The 19,641-nt window shown below is 44.2% G+C and overlaps 1 protein-coding gene across 8 annotated transcripts in view; it reads right to left on the bottom strand.

Moving 5' to 3' along the window:
• Nucleotides 1-19,641, bottom strand: part of REEP1 (receptor accessory protein 1) — a 135,399-nt gene that overhangs the window by 32,443 nt on the left and 83,315 nt on the right. For all 8 annotated transcript variants that reach the window (XR_009599820.1, XM_027966747.3, XM_042246062.2 and 5 more), the window contains exons 4-5: nucleotides 11,275-11,395; nucleotides 7,175-7,288 (exon numbers count right to left, since the gene is read on the bottom strand). Coding sequence is in view for 7 of the 8 variants with exons in the window: in XM_027966747.3 (XP_027822548.1) it covers nucleotides 7,175-7,288; nucleotides 11,275-11,395 (235 nt within the window). In the remaining variant the exon portion in view is untranslated. The remainder of the gene's footprint in view (nucleotides 1-7,174; nucleotides 7,289-11,274; nucleotides 11,396-19,641) is intronic.

The following is a 19,641-nucleotide window of genomic DNA, read 5'->3' on the forward strand; positions in this document are numbered from 1 at the left end:
GGTAACAAAGGCGAGCATGGTAGAACCACAGTGAACAAGGTTTGCTTGGTTCTGTTTTAGCTTGTTTTGGAAACAAGCTCCAGTGCAGGCTGATTTGTTGGGGAGACTGGAGGGCAGGGACTACTTCCAAATTTTTTCAGTGGGTTGTCCATATGGTTTAGATAATCTTGGTGTTTAAATGGTTGCCATAGTGAATTCTAAACATTGATTTTATGTCACCCAGTCCTTGGCTGAAACAGAAAGAGGGCTAACTTGACGTAAGTGAGCACAGAGGCTGGGAAATGTTGCTCTGAGGGGTGAAGGGACAAGCATGAAACTTCCTGGAGTCCCTGGGTTTGGCAGACACGAGGGTTTGAAGCCACACAAGGGAGACATGGGAACCTGGAGGGGCCAGCAGTCTTTTCTTCTTCCTTGGAAAGCATGTCTTCCAAGCATGAGTGGATATAGGGAGATGTTATAAAAAGAAAATCAATATTTAATCAATATAATTAATTAAATGGGTTAATTATAATTAATCTGACAGACTGTAAACAGGTAGGTTATTATTATTATTATTATTTTTTTTGTCTTTTGGGTTTTTGCTAGGAAAAAAAAAAAAACAAAGGCAAACAACTCCAATCTGGTCAGAAATCTCAAATCACTAGGCTTATGAACTTTCCAGAATTAGCTTCTGGTTCCAAAAATAAAGTTCCATGATCATTTGAAAGCAGCATTTTATTCAAGCAAGATTTTCAGATAAAGCAATGATGGATAAAAAATAAGGGTCGGAGGTAGACAACTTTTTTTTTTTAAATTATGGTGAATTGTTTCATAGAGTTTATTTTTAAAGCAAAAAAGAAGGTGAATTTTTTTTTTTTTTCCAATGAGTAGGAAGACACTGTAATTTATCTCTCTGTGACTGTGCCTAGCTATTTGGATACTAGGGCTATAACCAAGGTTTGGCTACACCCTGGTGGCCGCGGACCATAATGGTAGGCAAAGTGCCTGAGCTTTGCCTGACAAGTCAGCAAAGTGTGAGAGCAGGGCTGGACCAGGGGAGAAGGTGAAGAAGCAGAAATTCCACCATGGGCAATGCTGTAGGCTGAGTCTCCATCCCCCTCTTTTCTTGGTATACCTCATATACCAAAGGCCCAAAGAGCTGGGCAGGTGCAGGAGGAAGGGGCCTTGGTTAAAGCAGAGCACTGTAGGCAGGAAGATGGAAATAAGGCGAAGGAGAACCCAAGAGGCATAACAGAGGTCCTGGTACAGTGCTGTCCAGGAGAAATTTCTGTGAGGGTGGAGCATCCTATCCCTGCGTCAGCCACTAGCCACACTGGCTGCCGAGGACTTAAAAGGGGGTTAGTAAAGACTGAGGAATCGAATATTAAAACTTACTTAATTTCAAATAATTTAAGTAGCCACATGTGGCAAGTGGCTACCATTTTGGACAGAGGATTGGAGGCCTCAAAAAGTTTATTCTTCAGATCAATTAATGAGGTTTAATGAGTGTAAAACAACAAACAAGAAGGCAGTTTGGCTTTTGCTGCTGCTGCTGCTGCTGCTAAGTCGCTTCAGTCGTGTCCAACTCCGTGCGACCCCATAGACGGCAGCCCACCAGGCTCCCCCATCCCTGAGATTCTCCAGGCAAGAACACTGGAGTGGGTTGCCATTTCCTTCTCCAATGCATGAAAGGAAAAGTGAAAGTGAAGTCGCTCAGTCATGTCTGACTCTTAGCGACCCCATGGACTGTAGCCTACCAGACTCCTCCGTCCATGGGATTTTCCAGGCGAGAGTACTAGACTGGGTTGCCATTGCCTTCTCCAAGTTTGGCTTTTAGTGTTGTTTTTTTCCTAAATGAGGAACAAGGGAAAAGAAACCAGAGCCACTTATCACCAGGAGCTCACAAACTAACAGGAAATATCCGATTCTAGGGAGGGAAGAGAGGGCAATGGCAACCCACTCCAGTATTCTTGCCTGGAGAATCCCAAGGACACAGGAGCCTAGTGGGCTGCCGTCTATGGGGTTGCACAGAGTCAGACACGACTGAAGTGACTTAGCAGCAGCAGCAGGGAGGGAAGAACCCACAGGCAATCTGGGGCAGAAGCATCCCTCACGCACAGAGTGCCAGCTTTACTGAGAGCATCTATCTTGAAACAGGTGACTCTAATAACATTATTGGCACCGCTGGAACTGTTCTAGGACAGGATCTCCAGAGGAAGTAAAATGGCATTATTTTCCAAGTTATGAGACAAGTAAAACACAAGATTGGTTTACCAGGCCAGAGAACTGGGCAGATAGAAGAGACAGAGGATATAGTTCAAATGTCAGGGGGAATGAGGGGGCCTGGATATCTCACAGTCTTAAATTTCTTTCTTTTTTTCTTTAGTGAAAAGTGTTTATTAGGAAGAAAAGAGTACAGTTTGTGTGGATAGACACATGGGCAGAGCCAGAGTCACTAAAACTCTTGCTTAGTTGTTTTTTTGTCTCTATGGTTTCTCCTTATATGAGAATGCATTTTGCTTAACTAATTAATTTCTCCATTCTCTTTTCCAGGGGATCTTTCTGACTCAGGGATCAAACCCAGGTCTTCCACATTGCAGGCAGATTCTTTGCTGTCTCAGCATACCAGGGAAACCCAGTGAATTTCCAGAGAATTATTTTTTAAAAAGAGAGCTTTCCAATTCTAGTCTTAAAAAGATGTGGGGCTCAATATTCCCTCCAGGTGGAATTACTGACTGGGAAATATTAATAGCTAACATCTAAGTTCAGAATCAACCAGGAGACTAGGGACACTTAGAAAGAAGGTACTAGCGAAGTGTGTTCCCAGGAAGGAGACAGAGCAGCTGTCACTGAAAGCAAAGATGCACTGCTACTTCCCAGGGACAAGGACTAGACCTTGGGGAAAACTGGGGGATGTGTTGGGGTTAATAGGTCTGAAGAGACATTTCCAATGTGCAATATTTTTATTTTACCTTTTCTAGTTCTAAGATAAAACATCAGTAGCAACTTAAATTCATACAGTGACAGGCTCTATTTTCTTGGGCTCCAAAATCACTGCTGACAGTGACTATAGCCATGAAATTAAAAGACACTTGCTTTTTGGAAGAAAAGCTATGACAAACCTAGACAGCATATTAAAAAGCAAAGACATCACTTCGCTGACAAAGGCCCATATAGTCAAAGCTATGGTTTTCCCAGTAGTCATGTATGGATGTCAGAGTTGGACCACAACCAAGGGTGAGGGCCAAAGAATTGATGCTTTCAAACTGTGTTGCTGGAGAAGACTCTTGAGAGTCCGTTGGACTGCAAGAATATCAAACCAGTCAATCCTAAAGGAAATCAACCCTGAATATTCATTGGAAGGATGAATGCTGAAGCTCCAATACTTTGGCCACCTGATATGAACAGCTGACTCACTGGAAAAGACCCTGATGCTGGAAAAGATTGAGGACAAGAGGAGAAGCAGGCAATAGAGGATGAGATGGTTGGATGGCATCACTGACTCAATGAGCTTGAGCAAATTCCAGGAAATTGGACAGGGAAGCCGGGCGTGCTGCAGTCCATGGGGTCTCAAAGAGTTGGACATGACTGAGCAACCGAACAGATGGTTTACAAACCCTCTTCACATTTCATGATTATTTGCAAAAACCCTGCAAACATTTGGAGAAAGGACTCAGGGCTCAAAGTTACAAGGAAAAAGAATGAACTAAAAGTGTAGGTAAAAGACCTTTCATTCTTCCAGTTAAGCTTTGCAGCTCCTCTTGGAGAAGCATCAAAGGATGGAAGAAAGCTCAGATGAGGAAGAGGTGCCCTCCTCATCTGGTCTTGGTCCCAGGCTCTCTTCAATCTGTCTGAACTCAGAGCGAGGCTCTCAGGCACCTCACCCCGTCTTCTGCATCTGTTGAGCTAATGCAGTAGGCATGCAGAGTGAGAATTGATTTGTCAGTTGAGGGTGTTTTCTGGAAGGAGCAGGCAGGGTCCAGGAGCCGCGGGTCCACGTGGTCCAGGGGCTTCGAGTACTGCGACCATAAATTCCAGTTTGTTCGGAACAGACCTAGTTCATACCTGTTGTCCTAGCATAATAATTAGAGCATCCTTTCACTCTGAGATGTGTCCTGTCTGAATATTATATTATATGGTCACCCTAGCCACCGGGACTTGACATGGTGTCTTTTTTTTTCCCCCCACAAAATTGCTTTGACTGTTCCCCTGGGGTCATTGACAAGGTTTTTCTGGACTCAGCTTTCTCATTCTCAAGGTTAATGCTTCTACGGGGCTAAATTTGCATCCCAGGAATGTTAAAGAAGTTAACTATTTTAACCCTAATCACTTGTGGTTTATGGCTCTGCATGGGGAGTCAGGCAGTGACCCATAATGAGCTCGCTGTTTGAAAATCATCTGGGGAACTTGTTAAAAATAGAGATGCAAGGGCCCATGGCCTGAAATTCTGATTCAGCACATCTGAGAATCTATTTAAAAATGAGAAACAAAGCTTCCCAGGTGGTTTGAACACTGAAGCCAGATTTGAACCCACTGGTGAATTATCATTCTTCAGCCGCTGGCTGGAGTGGTCCCTTGTTGCTATGGAAACCACTGATCTACCCCTCAGCCAGTCTGAATTTTACTTTTTTTTTTTTTCAAGTACACATCTGTTTCAAAAATAGAGGACCTTATTTTATGGAGAGAAGAGTATTTTCTCTAAGACATTTTGAGAGGAAAAGCAAAGCTCCTAAAAGGCAGAAAAATTTCTAGTCTGAAACCAAATTCAGCAGAAAGCAGGCATCCTTCACTACTTTAGCAAGACAAGAAAGAACCAGTGAGCAGTTATTTTCTGAAGCAAGTTTCAGACTGTCTGGAGCATCCTTCAGGTTAGCTGTAAGGTGCCTGGCTGGAGGCCTGGGCTCATGGGCTTCCCCAGTGGTCAGAGGGGCTGATGGTGACTGGCCAAGATGGTATCAAGACTCAGGAGACTCTGGCTGGTGAGGGACCTGGAAAAGGATGGCCCTACAGAATTACCATCAGAATATAATTTACACACACGGCTGAGTAGCCAGGCGGCCCGCACTGAGCCACTCTGATAAATATACCACACTGATGCTCTGAGCTGAGGAAAGAGCAGTAATCTGTCCTTTAGGTGCAGAAGCAGAGAAGATGGGGTGGAGGAAGGGGCCTAGGAGAAGGCTTCTATAAGCCTCATGTGGCCAAGCTGGCCTGATGAATTCAGAATTTAGCAATTCCCAGTTCTCTTTCAGCTTAAACACAAAAGCATAAAATGATTGTATCTCAAACAGAATGATCTTAGAATTCACTGCTCTTTGTAAATTCTGATATCTGAAGATAAAACAGCAGAATTTCCCCTCCAAAGATACTCCCTGGGATTCACTGCTTTGCCAGCAACTATTGTACTAAGGTGGACAGGGACCCCCCAGGTACCAGCGGTAGAAGCAGCGAGACAATTCACTATGATTTTGTGTTACATAAGCAGCTGGTCCTCTCTGAAACGGGAATCATGCCCTTTTGGTTCTCCTGTATACCTGCCAATCTATGTCTGCAGAAATCCTTGAGTTTATGTGGATGGTACTTTTCAAACACTCATCCCCGTGTGCTTTATCTTTCTCCCAGAAATGGTCCTAAAGTGCTTTTCCCTGGGCCTAGAAAACCCAGCTCCATCCCTTGACCCAACTCACTGTCCACACACTCCATTCTACCATCCACCGGAAGCCCATGGAGCACCAAGATCAGTATTCAAAGTCCTTTTCCAAATCCTTTCAAAGCTCTACCCTCTCTTCCCCCAAAACTCTCACATCACCATCTAGGACTCATAGCTTCCCTTTGCAAATACAACTCATCTCCTAGTCCCAGACATAAGCATAACTGTCTTTTCTCCATCCTCCACCAACTGTAGACTCCTACTCCACATCTGAGTTTGGGGGAAGCGATTTTTACACGGGCAATCTGCTGAATTTGCTCTACAAATAAATGTCTACTAATTACATTTTTCAGGGGTGAGCACATGATAAGAAACTGACACAATGACAAGGAGAATGTGATGGAAGAAGAAGCTGGGAAGGAACACAGAGGGCCTTTGAACAGGGCTGGGTGGGAAAGAGAAGGAAGTAATGACTTACATCACAATATCCCACAGATTTGCGTTTATTTCAAACCTCCTCTACTGTATGATATTTGTTTTTCTCTTTCTGACTTACTTCACTCTATATAACAGGCGCTAGGTTCACCCACCTCACTACAACTGACTCAAATTCATTTTTTATGGCTGAGTAATATTCCCCTGTATATATCCACCATATCTTCTCTATCTGTTCTTCTGTTGATGGACATCTAGGTTGCTTGCACGTCCTGGCTATTGTAAACAGTGCTGCGATGAACACTGGAGTACATGTATCTTTTAAACTTGTGGTTTTCTCAGGGTATATGCCCAGTAGTGGGGTTGCTGGGTTATAATGAATATATATGAAATCTAGAAAAATGGTATTGATGAACCTATCTGCAAGGAAGAAATGGAGATGAAGATGCAGAGGATGGACTTGTGCACACAGGGGTAGGGAAAGAGTAGGGTGAATGGAGAAAGTAGCATCAACATATATACATATGGAGGGGAGGGAGGCTCTAGAGGAAGGGAATATATGTATAATCATGGATGATTCAAGTTGTTGTATGGCAAAACCAACACAACACTGTAACAAAAAATATTTTTTAAAACCCTCTTCTACTCTAGTTATTTGCTACTCCACATATTGTCCTCCACATTCAAGCCACTCAACTTATTCAGGACTCTGGGTTCCTTCCCCTGGCTCTTCAGGGTCATGTGAACCTGAAGTGCACCTGCTCCCTCAGGTAAGTCTCTGCACCTGTCTATTTAGGTGACTCTCCCCGTGCATGCTGGGAAATTGCAAAGAACTGCCTATCGCCTCCCCTCCCCTCTTCTCTGTGTCCAAGGTTTATGCTTCAAGTAATTTAGAAGTTCTTAACATGAGAAGCACAGGTGAGCTTCAGGGGCTCTGGGACTCTCTCGGTATTGCATAAATCATTTGCGTGTGTGTGTGTGCACGCGAGCATGCAGCTTTCTGAGGGTAATATTCACCCTTTATCCCCTCAGCTTTTCAAGGGGACCCCAGCTATACTTAGCCTGTCTCTAGATGAGTTACAGCCGTAGTGGTCAGGTCCCGCACGGTACCTTGGAAGCAGCCATCACTGCCGCCGTGGCCGCCACGTTCAAGCCTCGCTTCCCAAAGTGCACAAGGGCATCGTAACTTCGGTCTTTCGCTTGGACCAGGCAATCATCAATTTCCTGTCAAAGGAAAACAGGCACTTTGACTTGGAAGGTCCAAATAAACCTCTATTCTTTCTCCCCTCTCCTGAGCGCTGAGCTTGGCAGCTTGCTCCATCACTGATTCTCGCTGGCACTGCCACTAATTGGCTGTCAGACCTGGGTGAGTGCTTAGCCTCTACACATGGTTCTATCTTCTGCAAAATGAGGACAGTGGCGGCACCTAATTTGTGGAGCATGGTGAGAATTCACTGTTGTTGTTTAGCTGCTAAGTCCTCTCTGACTCTGTGTGACCCCATGGACTGTAGCCTGCCAGGCTCCTCTGTCCATGTGATTTCCCAGGCAAGAATACTGGAGTGGGTTGCCATTTCTTTCTCCAGGGGATTGTCCCAACCCAGGGATCGAACACGTATCTCCTGCATTGGCAGGTATATTCTTTACTGCTGAGCCAACCTGGAAACTCCATGGTGAGGACTACATGCGCTCGTTCCAGAAAAGCACCTTATACAGTGGCTGGCTTCAATAACCAAGAACCATTGTCATCTTCTTTATCTCAAGGAGGTAAAGCCCTGGGATCTCTGAAATTCTATTATTGCATAGCAATTTCATACAATATCCAAATTCTTCCTATGTGTATATCGAGGGGAGAGATTAGGATGCAAAAAGAGATAGGGGATATTTTTGTTGATAGAGGAGATCATTTTACAGATAATTAAATAAAAACAGAAACCAGAAGTCAACTACAAGGTAAAGGTGAGGTGGGAGAGAGGATTGAGGTCTACTTAGGGACCAAGAGCAAGTAAAATATTGGTTTAGGTCAAATTTGGATCAGTGCTGGCTCATTCTTTTTGTTGTGTTTGGGTTCTTGTTGTCATTGTTTTAGGAACACAGCCATTCTGTAATCATAGGAGCAGAGTTCAGTCAATGACACTTGGCCTCTGTCTCATCTGAAGTTCAGCACATTGGTGCACTTCCTTCACTTTGAGGCATACAGGTGGGCATTCAACCCCTTGCCTGGTCCTTGTTTAAAATTCCTCAGGAAGTCACAACACTCAGTTTCCATTGTGACCCCTGGCTGACTCTGGAAGTGATTCTTGGCAGCTCTTAAGAGTCAGTCACCTCCGCGTCAATGGAAATTGCATTAGTGGCTTCAGAGTTAAGTCCAGTGTTTAGAGAAAGGGAAGTAGGAAGAGCAGAGATTTGATAATGAGGTGGAGGCAGGGATTACTGTTTCTCAAACTTTACTCTCTGAGACAGTAAGTGTTGTGTCCTAGTTCCTAAAGGGTGTCTCAGAAATGGCTAACAGTAACCTGTACTGGAGTACCTCCAACAATGTACTCAAAGCCTTGCCCTGAAAATCCAAAGTGTACAACTTTCAGAAGCAACAGAAATGAATATATCAAGCCACCTATAGTGAAAAAGTTGGCTTAAAGCTCAACATTCAGAAAACTAAGACCACGGCATCTGGTCACATCAATTCATGGCAAATAGATGGAGAAACACTGGAAACAGTGACAGACTGTATCTTTTTTTTGGCTCCAAAATTGCTGCAGATGGTGGCTGCAGCCATGAAATTAAAAGACGCTTACTCCTTGGAAGAAAAGTTATGACCAACCTAGACAGCATATTAAAAAGCAGAGACATTACTTTGCCAACAAATGTCCGTCTAGTCAAGGCTATGGTTTTTCCAGTAGTCATGTATGGATGTGAGAGTTGCACTGTGAAGAAAGCTGAGCACAGAAGAATTGATGCTTTTGAACTGTGGTGTTGGAGAAGACTCTTGAGAGTCCCTTGGACTACAAGGAGATCCAACCAGTCCATCCTAAAGGAGATCAGTCCTGGGTGTTTATTGAAAGGACTGATGTTGAAGCTGAAACTTCAATACTTTGGCCACCTGATGCGAAGAGCTGACTCATTTGAAAAGACCCTGATGCTGGAAAACATTGAAAGAGAGAGAAGAAGGGGACAACAGAGGATGAGATGGTTGGATGGCATCACCAACTCAATGGAACTGAGTTTGAGTGAACTCTGGGAGTTGGTAACGGACAGGGAGGCCTGGTGTGCTGCAGTCCATGGGGTCACAAAGAGTCACATGACTGAGTGACTGACCTGAACTGATAGTGCTCTTCATTCATATGGTAGAATCTTACCACACAACCAGTTCAGAAAGTCATATAATATCATTAATGAATTACAGCATGCTGGACCCAATAATCCCACTCTCAAGAATTTATTCTAAGACGAGAAGTCAATAGGAGTTGACTGTATACTATATGTGGTAATGTTTTTGGGTCCTTATGGACCCACAAGTGGAAAAGGATGGTATGCAAACGTGTTTAAGATTTCAGAAGACAAGTAATGCATCTGTTCAGTTTTTTGTAGTTATTGCTTTGGGGTTTTGTTTTGGCTTTTTGGTGTGTGTGTGTATGGTTAACATTTTAAGGAAGCATTACACAGACTGGATTGAATGACAAAAGAAGCTACCAAACAAATTAATAAGACAGAGATCATTTATTTCAATGGTTTCTGCATCTATTATTTCCCTTAGTGTCTCAGTGGTAAAGAATCCACCTGCCAATGCAGGGGACACAGGAGATGTGGGTTTGATCCTTAGATTGGAAAGAGCCTCTGGAGGAGGAAATGGCAACTCACTCCAATATTCTTGCCAGGGAAATCCCATGGACAGAGGAGCATGGTAGGCTACAGTAGGACATGACTTAGCAACTTAGCATGCATATGTCTCTTATTGTATGAAATCCTAACAAAACCACAGAACAATCCATTGAAAACAAATCTGAAAAATCAGGTTCAGAGATGTTAAACAAAAAATAATTTTATAGACAGTGACATTATCTTAAAAGTAGCTTAAATTTCTTTTCAAGAGATATAAGTTGTAATTCCTCCTTGTATCCTTAGATATTGTTGACTCCTTCCCGCAATTTCTCCCTGTCTTATTTTTTCCATCTGTGACATTAGACAAATCTACATTTTCATTTCAAGGATGTACGCGAAGCAAAACTTTGAAGCAAAACACAAAAGGCATGAAACAAATTATTATGTCTATTCTCATTAACACACTTATCAACTGATAACTTGTAAAGTATAAAAATAGCAGGTATTTCATTTGTAGCATACATTTTATCATTGATCAATAAAGCAAATGTACTAGAAATTTAATATATTCCAGTCTCTGTTGTAGCTATCCAGGCACAAATTCAAGTCTTTTCATCTCTCTAGGCTTCAACTTTCCTGTTTCTGTTAGGTTTTTAAAAATTTATTATTTTTATCTTTAAAATGTATTATATCTATTTTTTTTGTCTGTGCTGAGTCTTGGCTGCTGCTCAGGCTTTTCTCTAGTTGCATCAGTGGGGGCTACTCTAGTTGTGATGTGTGGGCTTCTCACTGCAGCGGCATCTCTTGTTGTAGAACACAAGCTCCGGGCGAGCAGGCTTCAATAACTGCGGCACATGAGCTCAGTAGTTGTGGCTCCTGGGCTTGAGAGCACAAGCTCAGTAGTTATGGCGCATGGGCTTAGCTGCTCCTCAGAATATAGGATCCTCCCAGACCAGGGATCAAACCTGTGTCTCCTGCACTGGCAGGCAGATTCTTTACTACTGAGCCAGCAGGGAAGCCCTGTACTAAGTTTTAAAAGTATTTTTTAGTAGTATATATAAAAATTCCATCTACAAAAGGACAGGTGCTGAGCCTGATGAAAGGAAAGAAATTCAGTTTGGGAAGTTGAATTATGAGTGAATTTTTTTCTGTCTTTTGTTTCTATGTATGGAAATATTTTACAATAATAGTGATGAATAATATCCTTTTGAGAATTTCACCAGGTCATAAAAATAGACTTAAAAGAGAAAGATTAGAAGGAACAATTTTCGGGTAGGGGGCAAATAAGTCAATCAAGAGTCTCCTTCAATAAAATCATGTCTTTTAAAAAAAAATCACTTAAAATTTTTTTTTCACTCACTGGAAGGGGGGAAAGGCAGAACAGCACAAATTACCTTTTCCTTTGAAGACAGTGTGGGATGTACAAACTTCCTGTAGAGGAGGCTGGAGCCTTTTGTGTAGGGAGACAGCAACCAGGCTACAAATGCTATTTTCAGCTCATAATAGAATGGAAACCTGGAGAGAGATGAGAAACATACGCATTCCATTAGGTTTTCAGCAACTCTGCCCTGAGCCTATGAAAGACAGAACCTGGGAGCGCAGATAGCTCTCCTGCCTGCACACAGCCTGGTCCTCGGATTCCCATGAACGTGTGTGCACACACGCATATCCGAGGTACAAGCCCAGGGCCTCTTTTGAAAACCAGTTCCTTTTCTGTGTGTGTGTGACCTCAGTATGAGGCTTGTAGGATCTTAGTTCCATGACCAGGAATTGAACCTGGGCACCTAGCAGTGAAAGCACAGAGTCTTATCTATGGGACCACCAGGGAGTTCGCAAAGCCCGTGCACATTTTCTTTTGTTGTTAAACAAGCTAGGGACCTAGGGTCTCTCAGCAGTCACTCTATGACTGCGCCTGACAACTGGTGCTTTCTGCCAGGCTCTGTTCACTTCCGCTGGAGCCGGAGCTCCTGCAGGCCCAGATGCCACATCCACCCTCGCCCGAGTTCCCAGTCATTCACTCTTTCCTGGAGGCCAAGAATGGACAAACACCTGGAGGATTCACAGCAGGGAAGAGCTGACAAAGAATCTCCACTTAGAATGAAAGCCCCTGTTCCTTGGCTGTCTTCTTAGTCCCCAAACAGGCTGGACAGGAGCCCAGCTCTTGCAGGAAAGAGGATGCTACTTACCCTGCTCAAACCAACAGCATGTTGGGGGAGGGGGGCAAGGAATAGAATACAAATAGTAAAATACAGGAAAGCCTGGCGTGCTGCAGTCCATGGGGTCGCAAAGAGGTGGACGTGACTAAGCAACTGAACAAGTACAATATATATAACTGCTTTATATACATATACTTAAATATACTTATATATATACATATATGTATATATATATACACCCCCTGGGAATCCCTTGGACAACAAGGAGATCAAACCAGTCCATCCTAAAGGAAATCAGTCCTGAATATTCATTGGAAGGACTGATGGTGAAACTGAAACTCCAATATTTTGGCCACCTGATGTGAAGAACTGACTCATTTGAAAAGACCCTGATGCTGGGAAAGATTGAAGGCAGGAGGAGAAAGGGACGACAGAGGATGAGATGATTGAATGGCATCACCGACTCGATGGACATGAGCTGGAGTAAGCTCTGGGAGTTGATGATGGACTGGTAAGCCTGGCGTGCTACAGTCCATGGGATTGCAGAGTCGGACACAACTAAGCAACTGAACTGAACATATATATATAGTTTCAGGTGCACAGCAAAGTGATTCAGCTGTACACCTGACACTAACACATCATTGTGAATCAATTATGTGTGCATGCTAAGTCATTTCAGCCATGTCCGATTCTTTGCCACACCATGTAGCCTGCCAGACTCCTCTTTCCATGGGGTTTCCTAGGCAAGAATACTGAAGTGGGTTCCCATGCCCTCCTCCAGGGGATCTTCCCAACCCAGGGATCAAACCCTTGTCTCATATATCTCCTGCTTTGGCTGGTGGGTTCCTTACCACTATCGCCACCTATACTTCAATAGAAAAAAAAACCTAAAATTTAAAAACCAACAGCAGGCAAAAAGGTTTTGATCATTTTGGTGCCAAAAGAAAGAAGAATTCAAGGTACCAATAAAATACAACTCTGAAGTTTAAAGTCCTGGGTACTATTCACTGATGTATCCCATAAACACTTTGCTAGCACCCATATGTGGCAGTTGGTGCTGGGCACCAAGACGACACTGGGGAACAAAGAGGACCTGAGCCCTGTTCTCTTGGAGCTTCCAGTCTAGCAGGAAACACAGACAAGGTTCTGGCATCCTCGGAACTGACAGTCCAGTCCAGGAAACAGAGATTGCTCAAATCAAGACAATTAGTATAGAATAACATCCTGAGACAAGCGCCATCAAGGGTCTCTGTTAACCCATGTGGTACTTCTGCACGTATGAGAAAAAGCCCAACCCTTCGACTGGATGCAGTCCTGTGAGCATATGACTTGCAAACAGAGCTTCATCTGAATTTCAGCTCCACTGGCCAGGTATCTCGTGCTATGAACAACCTGTGCAACCGTACTTGGCAGGTCAAATGGGTATTAACCAGGTCTTTTTATTTTTCCTATTCTGATGCTTTGACATCTTGGAACCTTGCAGATGGAGAGACTGCCTCTCTCATGGACACCACAATACAGGCTCCTGCCCACACGTCCTTCCTCTGCTTCCTGATCTGCCTGTGTGACTCTGCATGGCACACTGTGTCTCTAGGGATCTGTGTATCTTTTTAAAAATATCTATTTATTTATATATTTGACTGCACTGGGTCTTCACTGTGGCACACAGGATCTTCAGTTGCAGCATGTCAACCCTTAGTTGCGGCATGTGGGATCTAGTTCCCTGACCAGAGATTGAACCAAGGATCCCTGCAATGAGAGTGTGGACTCTTAGCTACTGGATCACAAGGGAAGTCCCTTGGGATCTGTGAAGTTAACAAACTTATTCCTTCACGATGGTCATTTCTGTGTCTGCATGTCTTTGCTACGCTGTGCTTAGTCGCTCAGTTCAACTCTTTGCAAGCCCATGGACTGCAACACGCCAGAGTCCTCTGTCCATGGGGATTCTCCAGGCAAGAATACCGGAGTGGGTTTCCACGCCCTCCTCCAGGAGGTCTTCCCAATCCATGGATCAAACCCAGGTCTCCTGTACTGCAGTCAGAGTCTTTACTGTCTGAGCCACCAGGGAAGCCCAAGAATACTGGGGTGGGTAGACTATCCATTCTCTAGGGGAACTTACCAACCCAGGAATCAAACCAGGGCCTCCTGCATTGCAGGCGGATTCTTTACCAACTGAGCCACTAGGGAAGCCCCTCTGCATCTCTTACCAAACTCAAAAACAAACCCTGGGTACCATTCAAACATGATGTATGAGGGAGCATGATACCTGGGCAGGTTTGAGGCGTCGGAAAAGTAAAGTCCTTTCAGGCCATCCTCATGATAAGAGAGCAAACACAAACAGTAATTTCTAGCAAGACATTTCAGAGGTCTTTAACTCTCACATCACTCCAGACAGCAGCTCCACCCACCCCTTCTTTCCATCCTAGTCCACTGCCTTCTGCTCCTGGCAGGCCCTTCCTGAACATTCCCCTAGCAACTAAAGGACACTTTCATGTCGAGATTGTTTAATGCTTCACAGCCAGAAAAGAGAAGGAGCTGAAGGAACAGAGATGTGGTCCTCTCATATTTGAACACTCTGGTGATTAACAATGGAGAAAATTTGGTCTTGAAAACAAGTATTTGTCAGTCCAAGGGGCAAATGAGCCTGGCAAGCTCAGGCACCAATCCAAGATACACAGATAATCCTAGGGGGAATCTGTCACACTGTGGCTCTTTCGTTTATTATGTAACAGATGTGGGTTGTTGTTTTTTTTTTAATAGGTTCTATGTGCACATAGTTTAAAAGATTCTAGAAGTCCAAAAGGGGACATAACAGAGTCTCTTTCCCATCTTGGACCCTTTTCCAAAAGCACAAAAGCATCATCAGTTTCTTGTAGATCCTTCCAGAAGTGGACTAGGGCTAAGATATACAATCATGTGGGTATGTAGGACACCTGCAATGCTCCCTATACTCTCTTAGTGGTATTCTCTGCTCCCCTTCACACCACACCTTGCTTTCCCCACCACACATACAATTAACAGTACACTCTGGTGGCTTCAGCAATATGTGAACTGTGAAATTCCAGATGTTCAAGCTGGTTTTAGAAAAGGCAGAGGAACCAGAGATCAAATAGCCAACATCCACTGGATCATCGAAAAAGCAACAGAGTTCCAGAAAAACATCTATTTCTGCTTTATTGACTATGCCAAAGCCTTTGACTGTGTGGATCATAATAAACTGTGGAAAATTCTGAAAGAATTTTCTGGTTCTGAAAGAACCAGACCACCTGACCTGCCTCTTGAGAAACCTATATGCAAGTCAGGAAGCAACAGTTAGAACAGGACATGGAACAACAGACTGGTTCCAAATAGGAAAAGGAGTACGTCAAGGCTGTATTGTCACCCTGCTTATTTAACTTATATGCAGAGTACATCATGAGAAATGCTGGGCTGGAAGAAGCACAAGCTGGGATCAAGATTGCCAGGAGAAATATCAAAAACCTCAGATATGCAGATGACACCACCCTTATGGCAGAAAGTGAAGAAGAACTAAAAAGCCTCTTGATGAAAGTGAAAGAGGAGAGTTAAAAAGTTGACTTAAAACTCAACATTCAGAAAACTAAGATCATGGCATCTGGTCACATCACTTCATGGCAAATAGATAGGGAAATAGTAGAAACAGTGGCTGACTTTATTTTTTTGGGCTCCAAAATCACTGCAGATGGTGATTGCAGGCATGAAATTAAAAGACGCTTGCTTCTTGGAAGGAAAGTTATGACCAACCTAGACAGCATATTAAAAAGCAGAGACATTACTTTGTCAACAAAGGTCCATCTAGTCAAGGCTATGGTTTTTCCAGTGGTCATGTATGAATGTGAGAGTTGGACTATAAAAAAAGCTGAATGCCAAAAAATTGATGCTTTTGAGCTGTGGTGTTGGAGAAGATTCTTGAGAGTCCCTTGGACTGCAAGGAGATCCAACCAGTCCATCCTAAAGGAGATCAGTCCTGGGTGTTCATTGGAAGGACTGATGTTGAAGCTGAAACTCCAATACTTTGGCCACCTAATGAGAAGAGCTGATTCATTTGAAAAGACCCTGATGCTGGGAAAGATTAGGGCAGGAGGAGAAGGGGATGACAGAGGATTAGATGTATGGATGGCATCACCCACTCAATGGACGTGGGTTTGGTTGGACTCCGGGAGTTGGTGATGGACAGGGAGGCCTGGCGTGCTGCGGTTCATGGGGTTGCAAGGAGTCGGACACGACTGAGCGATTGGACTGAACTGAACTGGAGATTTTCTCATACCAGTACATGGAGAGTGGTTTCTCTCTCTCTATTTTTTTGGCTGCTCCATGTGACTTGCAGGATCTTAGTTCCCTGGCCAAGGATTGAACCTGAGCCCAGGACAGTGAAAGCACTGAGTCCTAACCACTGGACCACCAGGGAATTCCCCAGGCCTTACCCTTCTTAATGGCTGTATAGGGGGCATGAGCATCTACCCAGACCCCCACAGATGGATATTTACAAAGGTCACAACCTTTAGCTACTACAACAGAGCTGCTGTGAATCTCCTGGAGTATGCTTCTTTATGTCCTGATGATAATGTACCTTTAAGAAAATGCTCAGAAGTGAAATTTCTGCAGGTATCTGATTTATAGGTAGAAGCTGCGCTTTTGTGCAAGCATGGATACAAGAGCCTGATTCCCCGCAGCCTCACGCTCACAGTGTAGGACAGTGAAAGAGCCTGCCCCAGGTTATGAGGATTGGTGGGGCGGTGGAGCGGGGGGCGGTGGGGTAGGATGGGCATTAGATCCTGAGCAGTTCTTCTGAGCTGCTGGAGCCCCTGTATTTTCTGGTCAGCCTGCTGCTAAGCCTCCTTGTTCTTCAAGATCTTTCCTGAGTACCCCATCCACATTAACATGACCTGAAAAAATAATTAATTTATTTTTAGTTGCACTGGGTCTTCATTTCTGCGTTAGTTGCTCAGTCATATCTGACTATTTGTGACCTCATGGGCTGTATCCCACCAGGCTCCTCTGTCCATGGGGATTCTCCAGGCAGGAATACTGGAATGGGTTTCCATTTCTTTCTCCAGGTTCATTGCTATACATAGGCTTTCTCTAGTTGCGGTGAGCAGGTGCTACTCTTAGCAATCACTACATTTTCTTTCTATTTTTTTCCTCAAGCTTTTTTCCTGTCCCACTTTCTATTCAAAGACAACTGCTGGCTTATTGAGTGATTCATTCAGTTGGGAAAATTTAACTGAAAAGCTATGAGGTAAGGGGCCCATACGAAGCAGTTCAGGGAAACCAAAGCTAGGGTAGAAACATCCTTGCCCTTAGTGGTTTGTCATTTAGCAAGACCAACAGGTAACCCCATAATGTGCAGTGAGTAATGGAACAATATCTCAGTGAGGCTCAAGGGCTTTGCTTCTCTCCCAATCATCATCCATTGCTCACAAACATACACCTCAAAATTCTTACTATGTATGTGGCCAAAGGTCCATACAGTCAAAGCTATGGTTTTTCCAGTAGTCATGTAAGGATGTGAGGCTTGGACCATAAAGAAGGCTGAGCACTGAAGAATCGATGCTTTCGAATTGTGGTGCGGGAGAAGACTCTTGAGAGTCCTTTGGCCAGCAAGGAGATCAAACCAGTCAATCCTAAAGGAAATCAACCCTGAATATTCATTGGAAAGACTGATGCTGAAGCTGAAGCTCCAGTATTTTGGTCACCTGATGCAAAAAGCCGACTCATTGGGAAAGACCCTGATGCTGGAAAAGATTGAAGAAAAGAGGAGAAGGGGGTGACAGAGGACAAGATAGTTGAATGGCATCACTGACTCAATGGACACGAATTTGAGCAAACTCTGGGAGATGGTGAAGGACAGGGAAGCCTGGCGTGCTGCAGTCTATGGAGTCGAGGGAGTCAGACGCAACTTAGTTACTAGACAACAATAACAAAATTCTATGTGGATAAGCCCTTGAATTGCCCTGATCTTGAGAACTAGGATGTATTTGAGAAGAAAAGGCTGGATGAACTCATCATATCCAAGGCATTTGTATAGCACTCAGGTGCCATTCTATGCTCTCAGTACAATACTGTCACACTCAAGGGGGTAAGAGTTTCCTTTTTTTTTTTCCAGTCATGCCGGGTGGCCTGCTGAATCTCAGTTCCACAACCAGGGATTGAACCAAAGTCTCAACAGTGAAAGCTCTGTGCCCTAACCACTGGACTGCCAGGGAATTTCTAAGAGATTTCAAAGAGGGTTGGGCAAGTGATGAAACTGTCAAAAATATACGCAATTAATGTGTACAGAAAATTTCTGGAAGAAAACACAACTGACTTTGACCATGCTAGCCTCTGGGGAGAGAGTCAAGGGCCTGGGGGAGGGGGGACTCACTTTTTAGTGTATTGTTTCAATTTTATTTTGCCATGTGCATGTAGTATTTTATATATATATATATTTAAATCAAATGAAATAATCTACACAAATTGTGAAACAAACAGCCATCCTATCTCTTCTGTGACCATACACAGTTGCTGTTTTCATCAAGATAGAAAGCTTTTAAAAGTTACCTGTGAAGAGAGAACTGTTCTAAGGGTGAGGTGGAGAGAGCAGGGTGGGGATGGATGCGTGAAGACTGAGAGGAAAAGTATAAACATGAGGTGTGATTTCCAGTCCAGGAAGTGAACAGAAGTGAAAGATGCTTCTAGGAAGCCAGAAGGTGTACAACTACCTCTCCACTTCTTTAATTATAAAAAGAACTTGGAGCTGCTGAATTGGGGTCCATTCCCTGGAAGGGAAAGGGGCTCTGTCTGTCTGATAGGCCTGTTCTGGGTCCAATCCCCGGGCGAAAGAGAGGATGGAGAGGGAGGACTATTCCAGAAGGAGACCAGGATCTGTGATACCTGGAGGTCGGCAGGAAAAGGCAGAGCAGGCTGAGGGCATGTCCAGACTGTAAGCTGAGGCAGCCACAGGTGGCAGTGGTTCAGCTGCAAGTCGTGTCTGACTCTTGCAACCACAGGGACCATAGCCCACCAGGCTCCTCTGTCCATGGGATTCCCCAGGCAAGAATACCGGAGTGGGTTGCCATTTCCTCCTTCAGGGGATCTTCCCGAACCAGGGATCAAACCTGGGTCTCCTGCATTGCAGGTGGATTCGTTACCAACTGAGCTACCAGGAAAGTAAGGCAGGAAGGGAAGGATCCCATGAGTCCTTCCCTGCAAAAGCGGAGCCCAAGGTGCCAGGAGACAGGCAAGGGACCCTCACCTTCCACCCACAAACTGCCTGGACAGTGCGAGCTCAGGGGGACCAAGGAGGGACCATATGACGCCTCTACATGGGTCAGGAAGAGAGGGGGTTTCTGCTCACACTGCACACACACTCCAAACACACCAGCTATCAGATGCCTTCCTGTGATGGGCAGTGTTTTGATCCTAGGAACTTCCTCCCCATGTTACCCACCAATATGTTACCTCACATGGCATAAGGGATTCTACAGATGTAATTAAGGCAATTAATCTGCTGACTTCAAGTTAGGGAGATTGGGACTTTCCTGATGGTCCAGTGGTTAAGAATCTGCCTTCCAGTGCAAGGGATGCAGGTTCAATCCCTAGTGGGGA

Source organism: Ovis aries, chromosome 3, assembly GCF_016772045.2.
Source record: "Ovis aries strain OAR_USU_Benz2616 breed Rambouillet chromosome 3, ARS-UI_Ramb_v3.0, whole genome shotgun sequence".
Classification (NCBI taxonomy): Eukaryota; Metazoa; Chordata; class Mammalia; order Artiodactyla; family Bovidae; genus Ovis; species Ovis aries.